Source organism: Erinaceus europaeus, chromosome 13 (genome assembly GCF_950295315.1).
Source record: "Erinaceus europaeus chromosome 13, mEriEur2.1, whole genome shotgun sequence".
Classification (NCBI taxonomy): Eukaryota; Metazoa; Chordata; class Mammalia; order Eulipotyphla; family Erinaceidae; genus Erinaceus; species Erinaceus europaeus.
Genome location: NC_080174.1, coordinates 13,943,820 through 13,955,694, shown reverse-complemented (window position 1 = coordinate 13,955,694; position 11,875 = coordinate 13,943,820). Strand labels below are relative to the sequence as shown.

The 11,875-nt window shown below is 42.4% G+C and overlaps 1 protein-coding gene and 1 pseudogene across 3 annotated transcripts in view; one reads left to right on the top strand and one right to left on the bottom strand.

The window, feature by feature from the left end:
* Positions 1–886: 886 nt before the first annotated feature.
* Positions 887–11,875, bottom strand: part of KATNA1 (katanin catalytic subunit A1) — a 36,287-nt gene continuing 25,298 nt past the window's right edge. For 2 of the 3 annotated variants that reach the window (XM_016185225.2, XM_060205360.1), the window contains exons 6-11: positions 11,572–11,677; positions 10,500–10,658; positions 4,435–4,561; positions 3,704–3,838; positions 3,227–3,353; positions 887–1,250 (exon numbers count right to left, since the gene is read on the bottom strand). In XM_016185225.2, coding sequence (XP_016040711.1) covers positions 1,052–1,250; positions 3,227–3,353; positions 3,704–3,838; positions 4,435–4,561; positions 10,500–10,658; positions 11,572–11,677 — 853 coding nt within the window. In that variant the 3' untranslated portion in view covers positions 887–1,051. The remainder of the gene's footprint in view (positions 1,251–3,226; positions 3,354–3,703; positions 3,839–4,434; positions 4,562–10,499; positions 10,659–11,571; positions 11,678–11,875) is intronic. The other variant, XM_060205361.1, reaches the window with a different exon arrangement.
* LOC132532610 (small nucleolar RNA U3) lies at positions 7,463–7,546 on the top strand (annotated as a pseudogene).

Sequence of the window (11,875 nt, the reverse complement as noted above, 5' to 3'; positions counted from 1 at the left end):
CCTGTGAGAGTGTTATACATCAGAAAAGGTAACAGCAGCAAATGCTGGAGAGGGTGTGGGGTCAAAGGAACCCTCCTGCACTGCTGGTGGGAATGTCAATGGGTCCAACCTCTGTGGAGAACAGTCTGGAGAACTCTCACAAGGCTAGAAATGGACCTACCCTATGACCCTGCAATTCCTCTCCTGGGGATATATCCTAAGGAACCCAACACATCCATCCAAAAAGATCTGTGTACACATATGTTCTTGGCAGCACAATTTGTAATAGCCAAAACCTGGAAGCAACCCAGGTGTCCAACAACAGATGAGTGGCTGAGTAAGTTGTGGTATATATACACAATGGAATACTACTCAGCTGTAAAAAATGGTGACTTCACCGTTTTCAGCCGATCTTGGATGAACCTTGAAAAAATCATGTTGAGTGAAGTAAGTCAGAAACAGAAGGATGAATATGGGATGATCTCACTCTCAGGCCGAAGTTGAAAAACAAGATCAGAAAAGAAAACACAAGTCGAACCTGAAATGGAATTGGCATATTGCACCAAAGTAAAAGACTCTGGGGTGGGTGGGTGGGTGGGGAGAATACAGGTCCATGAAGGATGATAAATGACATAGTGGGGGTTGTATTGTTAAATGGGAAACTGGGGAATGTTATGCATGTACAAACTACTGTATTTACTGTTGAATGTAAAACATTAATTCCCCAGTAAAGAAATAAGTTTAAAGATATATATATAGGAAAGCTATCGGGGGATGGGATGGGATACGGAGTTCCCGTGATGGGATTGTGTGAAGCTGTACCCCTTTTATCCTATGGTTTTCTCAATGTTTCCTTTTTATAAATAACATTTTAAAAAATACTTTAGCATTCAAAAGTAAAATATGCTTCCAGTTTTCAAAAATGCCTTTATTCATAATCATAAGGATTGTTTTTAAAAAATCTTACCATTATGAAAGTTTAAAAAAATATAGCACTCAGTGCAATGAAATACTACATTTAATTATTATTCAAACACTTAAGGCCGATTTCTCCCAGTTCACATGTGAGGAGTTAGCATGATCCAAATTCAAATATCCATTTCTCATACCGTTCAATGTCTGCAGCAGATACGGACTTAGAAACCTTTCTTAAAGCCATTTCAAAATCCTCCATAGTTGTAGGCATGTGCATTTCTTCTCTTGACAGATTGCGGATTTCTTCTGGGGTCAAACCTTCAATACGCCTTCTCATTGCCATCAGAGACGCATCCCTAGATTTTTAGGAGGAAAATAAAACTGGTATTTTGATTGAATGAAAACTTACGAACTATAAAAACTCCACAGTGTGTATATTGTAGCTATGATCTTACTGCATATACTTATGTAGTATATAGAATGCTGCATCAAAATGGACTTTTCTGGGAGTCGGGAGGTAGCACAGCGGGTTAAGCGCACTTGGCACAAAGCATAAGGAGCCCGGTTCAAGCCCCAGGCTCCCCACCTGCAGGGGAGTCACTTCACAAGCGGTGAAGCAGGTCTGCAGGTGTCTCTTTCTCTCCCCTTCTCTGTCTTCCCCTCCTCTCTCCATTTCTCTCTGTCCCATCCAACAACGATGACATCAACAACAAAATAACTACAAGGGCAACAAAAAAGGAATAAATATTAAAAAAAAATTTTAATGGACTTTTCTGAGTCCTTTATTTTTTTTTAGCAGTTGAACCTTCTGTGATAAAATAAAGATGCTAATCACTATAAAGAACAGATACTGAGCAGGAAGAGTAGGAGAGTGAAAAAACTTGCAATTGAATTTTATTATAAATACCCAGTAAAATAAAGGTTGAGCATCAGAGTCAGGAGAGAGAACCTGTAAGCAAATTAAATACTGGGGCCAGTGGTGGCACATCTGGCTGAGTGTACACATTACAAAGTGCAAGGGACTGGGCTCAAGCCTCTGGTCCCTACCTGCAGTGGCGAAGCTTCACAAATAGTGAAGCAAGGCTACAGGTCTCTCCATATCTCTGTCTCTCTCTCTCTCCCTCTCTCATATATATATGGAGCCAGGCAGTGGCACACCCGGTTGTTACAATGTGTAATGGCCCAGGTCCAAGCTGCCATCCTTACCTGCAGGGGAAAAATCCACAAGTGGTGAAGCTGTGCTTCTCTGTCTCTTTCCCACTCTATCTTCCCCTTTCCTCTCAACCCAATAAATAAATATACAGATGTATTAAAAGGAGAGAAAATTAAATATCTGCTACATGTACAGCAAGAAGTAAATCAAGTTAGGGTTGTCTCCTCTTCCTCTGTCTTCAGTGCTTCTTCTTAAAAAAAAAGAAACTAAGTCTTTTCCTTCCACCACCTTTCATCCTTTATTTGATAAGACAAGTTGAGAGAGGATGGGGACGGTAGAAAGGAAGAGACAGACACCTGCAGCTATGCTTCAGGGCTCATGAAGCTTCCTTCGCTCCTGCAGGAGGGGACTGGGGTCTGAACCCCGGCCCTTGCACTCGACCTGGGGGTGGGCGTGCACCACAGCACAGGCTCCTCACACTTAACAGCAGGAACCACACCCTGCATCTCCTATATGTGTGGTTCTCACTGAGCCCTGCAATAACCCCACAAACTAGGCTTACTTTGGAAATGCAGTAGTACCAGTCAAGTGAGTTGCTGATAAGTGTTTGAGCCAGTATCTATCTAGATTAGGACAAAACCTACTCAACTGAGCTGGATTAGAGATAGTCTTTTTTTTTTTTTTTAAACCAGAGCACTGGTCAGCTCTGGCTTATGGTGGTGCGGGGGAGGGGAGGGGAGTGACTGAACCTGGGACTTTGGAACCTCAGGCATGAGAGTCTCTTTGCATAACCATTATGCTATCTACCCTCTGTCCAGAGAGTCTTTTTCTATTCTTTTTACTACTGTTCTCGGCACATTCAAAACACTTTCACTAAAAATGTGATTGCACTTTACCCGAATATGCGAAATCAACTGATTTCATAATTATGTTGCTTAGATAACATCAAACTGAACAATTTATCAACAATTTTTTAACCTAAAATGACTGATTTTCTACATTACACTGTTCTAACATTAGATTTGTGAATTTAAAACTTCCAAATGAACTGCTGAGTCTTGACTTACATATAAGATGACTTAATACCAAAACATAACTACAGATCATTGTAAATTTTAATTTTCTATCTAATTAATTCAGCACAAAACCCTGAAAAATTGCTTCCAAAGTAATTCATACCTGCACACATTGGTGATGTCTGCACCTGAATAGCCTTCCATGTTTTCTGCTATTCTTACAAGATCAACATCATCAGCCAATTCCAGCTCACGCAGACTTATCCGTAGTAGCTCCTCTCTGCCTTTTGCTAGCAGTAGGGGAAAAAAAAAAAGCGGTTACGAAAAGAAAAAAAAACTAAAGTGATTATGCCTCCAACATAAAATAGTGTTCTGTTTCTTTACAAGTCCATTTTGTGTGAAAGTTTTTCTAAGTCTCAGAGCTCATTTACTCAAAAAGATTTCTGGGTCACCTCACACCGAACTTTGAATTTCCCAGCGTCTAGGTTTCCCAGAGATATACATATATATATATATCCAAATCAGTTAACATACATTTGTCTCTTCAAGGAAACTTGAAATTTAAAAAATTTTTAAATCGCTAAACACACCTACCTGAGTTGAATTAACAAGTTTTCCAACAAAATCTAAATGGAAATACCTGATGGCAAGGGGATATAGATTCTTTTCTCAAGACGTCGTCTTAAGGCTTCATCAATATCCCAGGGAAAATTCGTAGCTGCCAGAACCATGACCATTTTGGAGGGGTCGTCATTTTCAGAAGCTCCTCCAACACCTAAATAAGGGCAGAGAGGGAGGGGCTAGGAATAAGGACTACAGGAGCCGGAGCTCAGCTAAATAACTCAAATATTTAGCACATGATGAGGTAAGCTGAACCTTTAAATCTATGTAAAACTAAGTGGGACACTGGTGAATCTGTTGCCCAAGAAAAGTGACTTTTTAGAGCCAGGGAAGTTAGCTCAGGAGTACAATGTGTATATTGCATATGTGAAGCCCTGGGTTTGATTCCCCACCAGTCCAGAAACAAGGACCAAATAAAGGACATTGCGGTAGTACATAAAATATACAATTCAAATTGATTTTCTCAAAAGACCAATTCAGTTTAACTGTGTCGATTTTTTTTACTGTTTTCAAAAGCACACATGACACAAAGGCCACCTGCACTCACTTCACTTTTGTGACTAAGAGTCAGTGGAACATGCCCCAGAATGCCCTGTGGACAGCCAGTGTTTCCAGTAAGCTCGGCACCTGTCAGTATATCCCACTCACGGCTGCGCGTCTCCAGAACCTACTTGCCAGCCCCCTCTAGTGGTCTGGAGCCGTGTGGGTTAGACTGGGGGCAGCCGAGTGCATGCACAGGCACACACATACCATCCATCTGGACCAGAAGCTCAGCTTTCACCCTTCTGCTCGCTTCATGTTCTTCAGACGTCCCTCTGCGGCTACAGATGGAGTCTATCTCATCAATAAATATGGTGGCTGGAGAATAAAATCGAGCCTAAAGAAAAAAACCACACACACAACACAAATTTTTATTTCATTTAAAAAGAATCTATTGTTTTACAACTAGGAAAAAAAAAAAAACTGAGGGGTTGGGGCCAGGCAGTGGTGCACATGGTTAAGCACACACATTACAGTGCACAAGGACCTGGGTTCAAGCCCCCAGCCCCCACCTGTAGGGGGAAAGCTTCCTGAGTAGTGAAGCAGGGCTGCAGGTGTGTCTGTCTCCCTCTCTTTCTCACCTTCCCCTCTCAATTTCTCTGTCTCTACTGAATAATTAATAAAAAGATCTAAAAAATGTTAATTAAAAAAATTCTAAGGGAGTCGGGCTGTAGCTCAGCGGGTTAAGCACAGGTGGCGCAAAGCACAAGGTCGGCATAAGGATCCCGGTTCGAGCCCCGGCTCCCCACCTGCAGGGGAGTCGCTTCACAAGCGGTGAAGCAGGTCTGCAGGTGTCTATCTTTCTCTCCCCCTCTCTGTCTTCCCCTCCTCTCTCCATTTCTCTCTGTCCTATCTAACAATGACAACATCAATAACAATAATAACTACAACAACAACGAAAAACAACAAGGACAACAAAAGAGAAAATAAATAAATAAAATATTTAAAAAATAAAAAATAAAAATTCTAAATCGCCTACCCCTCAAAGGGTTGTTTTTAACCAGAATGCTGCTCAGCTCTGCTTCTCAGTGGTGCTGAGGCGACTCAGGCATGGAAATTTTTTTTCTCTGCCATTATGCTATCTCCCCAGCCCAATAATTTCATTGTTAATAAGGCAACCTCACTTGGGTTTCAGGCTTTATACTTGCTTTGCGTTAGTCCTTTTTTAATTTTTATTTATAAAATGTAAATACTGACAAGACTATAGAATAAGAGGGGTACATTTCCATACAATGTCCACTCCTAGCTTTAGTCCTTTTTTTGCCAGGGCCTTGCGCACAAAAAATTCCACGACTCCTAATAGACATTTTTTCTTTTTCTTTCCTTTAAATTCAGATAGAGAAAAAAATCGACCCAGTGGGGTGGGGGCAGGGAGCAGGGAGGAGAAGAGGAAAGGACAGACAGGCCACTTCAATACTTCCTATTCACAAAGTTTACCCTGGAACCACAGGAGGTCATTGAGCCCGCCTCCCCACGCTGAAACCCCAGTGCTGGAGCATGGTGAAATGTGCAATATGTTTTCCTTTTCATTATAAAATTCCATTTACTGTATGAGAGGGAGAGAGAGAAGTGAGAAGAAAGCTCCGTCATGGGCAGTGCCAGGGACTGACGTCAGCCCCTCATCTGTGCCAGTTGTCTGCCACTGCGTCACCACCTTGGCTACTGTACTGCCTTCTCAAGTAGTGGACGGGGGAGAGAAAAAGAAACAGACACAGAAAAAGAAAGGAAATGCCAAAAAAAAAAAAAAATGCCAACTGAAATTCTAGTTAGAAACTATCTAACAGCAGAACCTATATTTAGCAGAATTTAAATTTAAATTTGCTTGTTGCCATATGAAGCAAAAACTTTTCCCAGATTTGAGTTGTGGGGTGGGATGTCCAGGGACCTGACATAAAGCAGAGGTTATGTGACATGAAAGGCTGGCCTTGGGTGGCCTGAGAAAGTCAGCAAACTTTGCAGAAGACACCACTAGCTTCTGCATGCACAGCGGTTTTGCTTCTGGTTGGAGAAGTCCTTTTCTTCAGTCCTCAACTTCCTAAGAGACCTACTCTACTGGCACCCCAGCAGCTGGGACTCAGGCTTAGTCAATCAGGTCACTCCAACTCTCTCATCAAAGTGATGAGGCCAAGCACAGGCGTTTAAGTAAAACAAAATAAATGTTCACCCCGGGCCTTTGCTGAAACAAGAGATGAGGGCCAGTTTCTTTGGGATTACCTTAAGGCCAATACAAATAAGGTGTGAGTCTCTGGTGGCTGTCCTAGTGCTCACATGGGCTAAAGTTAAAGTCAGGCCTGCAACAAACAGAACTAAAGGTCAGACAGGCACGCATTCCCCATGGCATCTGAATGGACCCTGTTTGGTTGACCTAGAAATCTAAATTGAGCTTTCTGAAAATTCTGTTATATGGTCAAATATCTAACACTTTTTTTTTTTTTTGTCTCCAGCCTGCACCACGAATCCACTGCTCCCGGAGACCATTTTTCCCCTTTTGTTGTCCTTGTTATTTTATCATTGTTGTGGTTATTATTGTTGTTGTTGTTGTTGCTGCTGCTGCTGCTGTCATTGAATAGGATAGAGAGAAATCGAGAGAGTAGGGGAGACAGAGAGGGGGAGAGAAAGATAGACACCTACAGACCTGTTTCACCGCCCATGAAGTGATTCCCCTGCAGGTGGGGAGCCGGGTGCTCGAACCGAGATCCTGATGCCAATGCTTGCACTTTGTGCCACATGCGTTTAACCCACTGCGCTACTGCCCAACTCCCTATAATGCTTTTTAAAAGATTTGTGAAAGGGGAGGAGTTATTGAAAGAACATCAGTCTGGCACGAGATGCTGGGGTTTAAATTTAGGACCTCAAGGGAGTCAGGAGGTAGCACAGTGGGTTAAGCGCACGTGGTGCAAAGTGCAGGGACAGGCATCAGGATCCCAGTTGGAGCCCCCAGCTCCCCAACTGCAGGGGCGTCGCTTCACAGGCGGTGAAGCAGGTCTGCAGGTGTCTTTCTCTCTCCCCCCCTGTCTTCCCCTCCTCTCTCCATTTCTCTCTGTCCTATCTAACAACGACAACATCAATAACAACAACAATAATAACTACAACAATAAAACAAGGGCAACAAAAGAGAATAAATATTTAAAAAAAAAATTTAGGGCCTCATGTCTGAGAGTCCAAAGCTCTAGGCACTGTGCCAACTCCCAGACCATTATATAATTCTCTCTGCTTAAACTCATTAGATTAAGTTCTCAAGACTATACTTTCAGGGATCATTTCTATAGTATATTACTAGATTAAGTTCTCTTTTTTTAAGAAAAGACTGAAGTTAGGTAATTGTGTTTGCTGCCAAGGTCATTTTATTTTATATAGAGACAGAGGCAGTGAGAGAAAGAGAGACACTGTGTGTGAAAGGAACCACAGACACTCCCCACGTGCAGGAAGGATGCTTCACAAGTGGTCTGCAGGTATCTATCTTTCTTCCTATCTCCCATTCTCCTTCTGCCAAATAAAATTAAATTAAATTAAAATAATAATAAAATAAAATAGAGAGGAGGAAGGGAGGAAGGAATGGGGGCTGGGGAGACAGCATAATGGTTATGCAAAGACTTTCAAGCCCGAGGCTCCAAAGTCCCAGGTTCAGTCCCCAGCACCACTATAAGCCAGAGCTGCGCAGTGCTCTGGTAGCCCTCTCTGTGTATCTTTTTCTCTGTCATTAAAAATAAATAAAATATAAAAATGGAAGGAAGGAATGGAGGAAGGGAAGGAGAGAAAGAGAAAGGAAGGAAGGAAGGAAGGAAGGAAGGAAGGAAGGAAGGAAGGAAGGAAGGAAGGAAGGGAGATAAAAGTACCTGAGTGTCAGGAAAGAGGTGAAATTTGTCTACAGTTAGCCTGCTACTGCTGAGAGAGAGAGAGAGGGAACGGGAGAGGGAGGGGAAGAAAGAGGGGGGAGAGGGAGAGGGCGAAGGAGAAGAAGGAAGAGGAAGAGGAGGAGGAGGAGATAACCACAGCATCATTCTGGCATGTGTGCTGCTGGGGACCAAAACCTCAGTGTCATGTTTGAGAGCTCAAACCTCAATACCTCAGCCACAGCATCGCCGCCCAGGCCTCACTGCTTTGCAGTTTTGAAGGGGAAAGAAAAGGGGAGCTGAGACTAGAGTCCTCACCAAAAACATGGGTGAAGGTTTTTCTTTGCTAGTTTTGCTTTTTACTCTGAACCTAGGAAGGGAGATCTGGGGTTACACTGAAATAGTACAAAGTACAAAAGGTTTTGCTTATTATGATTAAGGAATGCAAGTCCTCTGCTATTAAAAAAAAAATCTTGTTATCTTGTATTCTTAAACCAAAGTGGATGGAACTGGAGGTGATTTTACCTAGTGAAGTAAGTAAGAAAGTAAAAGTTAACTACTAGATGGTTTCAAAATTCACTTCTGGAATATAGATAATTGAATCATATGAACTTGCAAAAAAAAAAAAAAAGTAGCCAAACTCTCCCTAAGACTTTGGAAGAACTATGGTGCCTATCGCTTAGGGAGAGGCATAGAACTTTGTATTTATTTGTTTTCTATCTAGGTCACCAGGGTTAGTGCTGGGACTCAGTGCCTGTACAACTCCACTATTCTCAATAGCTTTTTTTTTTTTAATAGAATGAGAGACAGAAAGAGATAGGGAAGGCAGGAGAGAAAGGAGGAAGAGAGAGAGAAGTAACACCTGTGGGGCTACTCTACCAGTGTACATACCTTCACCCCACAGATGGGCAGGGGCTTGGTAAAGTGTGTGCTCTACCTGGCATGCCACAGTCCAGACCTGGGGCACAGAACTTTGGTGGTGGGGGCGGAACCACTTCCTGTTACCCTGGCATCTTGTAAGCCACTAGTAAATCATGGATAAAAACTACATTCGATTTCAAAAAGAGGAATGCAAGTCTGTCTCAATATCTACCTCGTAAGCATTAATTTGGTCCTGATACATTTAACTACACTCTTTGGTGTTTTTAATTTTTTTAATTTTTAATTTTATTTTATATTTAATTATTTATTTATTCCCTTTTGTTGCCCTTGTTGTTTTATTGTTGTTGTTATTGTTGTTGTCGTTGTTGGATAGGACAGAGAGAAATGGAGAGAGGAGGGGAAGACAGAGAGGGGAAGAGAAAGATAAGACACCTGCAGACCTGCTTCAACGCCTGTGAAGCAACTCCCCTGCAGGTGGGGAGCCGGGGCTCGAACTGGGATCCTTATGCCAGTCCTGTGCTTTGTGTCACCTGCACTTAACCCGCTGAGCTACAGCCCGACTCCCCACTCTTTGGTTTTTTGTGTTTTCTTTTTAACTTTTTATTTTAATAGGACAGAGAGAAACAGAGAGGGGAGATAGGGAAAGAGAAAGAGAGACACCAGCAACTTTGCTTCATCGCTCATGATGTTTCACCCCTGCAGGTGGGGACAAGGGGTTAAACCCAGGTCCTTGCACAATTTAACAAGAGCATTCAACTTGGTGCACCACCGCCCAGCTCCCAACTAGACAGTGTCTCAGATGTGGCAAGATGGAGATGATCAGTGAAGTTTAACACAGTCTCAAGTCTAAAAAATGGTTGAATTCAATCTAAACAGTCCATCGGAATTTGCTGAGTTATTTGTGCTACTGATAGATTAGTGTGAGTGCAAGAAGGACAAATAATTCAAAATAAGAAGTAAAAAAAAATGAATGTATACACAGATGGGGTCATTAAACTTATGGTATTTGCTATAGTCAACAGACTGGAGGTGACCTAATTTCCACAAGTACTTATGAGCTTCACCTCTTGACAGTATTTTAAAAATATTTTAAGGAGTTGGGCGGTAGCGCAGTGGGTTAAGCGCATGTGGTGCGAAGCACAAGGACTGGCGTCAGGATCCTGGTTCCAGCCCCCGGCTCCCCACCTGCAGGGGAGTCGCTTCACAGGCGGTGAAGCAGGTCTGCAGGTGTCTGTCTTTCTCTCCCCCTCTCTGTCTTCCCCTCCTCTCTCCATGTCTCTCTGTCCTATCCAACGATGACATCAATAACTACAACAATAAAAAAAAAACAAGGGCAACAAAAGGGAATAAATAAATAAATAAATATTTATTTATTAAAAAAAAAAGAAGAAAAGACATGGCGAAACCCAGCTACTCCTGGCTAGTAAAGCATCCCAAGTTGCAGAGCACACACATCCTCCTCGGTACAGTGCCATCCTGCCTCCCTACCCTACACACTGGAAATAGTGACAACTCACTGTCTCCCTTTTCAAAGCCACTAGACTTCTCTCACACATTTACCATTTCAAACAGAAGACGAACAAGCTTCTCAGACTCTCCCCTGTACTTGGAAGTCAGAGTTGACGAAGAGACGTTGAAGAATGTTGTCTTGCATTCCGTAGCGACTGCTTTAGCAAGGAGGGTCTTTCCAGTTCCGGGTGGGCCAACCATCAGCACCCCCTGTTGGGAACAGAATAGTGCAAGTGAGGGACTTAGCTGCCACTGCTCTTTTTCACAAAAACCACACCGCAAAGTAGCAAATCTCACTAAGTTATATGTAATCTTAAGACAGAATACAAATGCAAATATAAGCAGAAGGAACTTGATCACAAATTTACTTTTTCTGCATCAAAAGCAGGGTGAATACAAAATAAAATTGGGGGGGATCGGGCCATAGCACAGCGGGCAAACGCAAAGACCCATGCAAGGATCCAGGTTTGAGCCCCAGGCTCCCCCCCCATAGGGGGGTCTCTTTACAAGTGGTGAAGCAGGTCTTCAAATGTCTGTCTCTCTCTCCCCCTCTGTCTTCTCCTCTCTCCATTTCTCTCTGTGCTATCCAACAACAACATCAGTAACAACAATAATAACCATAACAACGATAAAAAAAAAAAATGGCAATGAAAGGGAGAAAATGGCCTCCAGGAGCAGTGAATTCCTGGTGCGGGCGCTGAGCCCCAGCAATAACCCTGGAGGCAAAATCAAATTAAATCTGGAACTTAGAGATAAGAAAAGTATTATTGCTAACATGTCATATCTTATTATACTATTAGTATCTGGACATAATCCCTGCTAGTCTTTTTTTTTTTTTTTAAGATTTTATTTATTTATGAGAAAGATAGGAGGAGAGAGAAAGAACAAGACATCACTCTGGTACATGTGCTGCCAGGGATTGAACTCGGGACCTCATGCTTGAGAGTCCAAAGCTTTACCACTACGCCACCTCCCAGACCACTAGTCTTTTTTTAATAATCTATTTCAATTTATTTATTTGTTTGTCTGTTTGTTTTGCCCGCAGGGTTATCATTGGGGATTGTTGCCTGCACTACAAATACACTGCTCCACTTTGATGATGCTGTAATAGTAATAAACTTACTTTCCATGGTCTTCTGATGCCCTTAAAGAACTCTGGCATCCACATTGGTAACACGACAGCTTCCTTAAGCAACTTTTTAGCTTCTACTAAATCCGCAATATCATCCCTGAAAGAGAAGGTGTTTTATCAACAATCTCTTCAATGTAATCATTCTTGAGAAGCAGCAGAAACACCTGACTTTATGTTGCTGTCAGAATGCTAAGCCTCTCGCTGGGCATGAAAGTCGTACTGTCAGGAGGCCAACCACACCAACAAGGATATACAAAGAACAAAGTCTGTGCCTTCAATTCTCAGCAGGAATGAT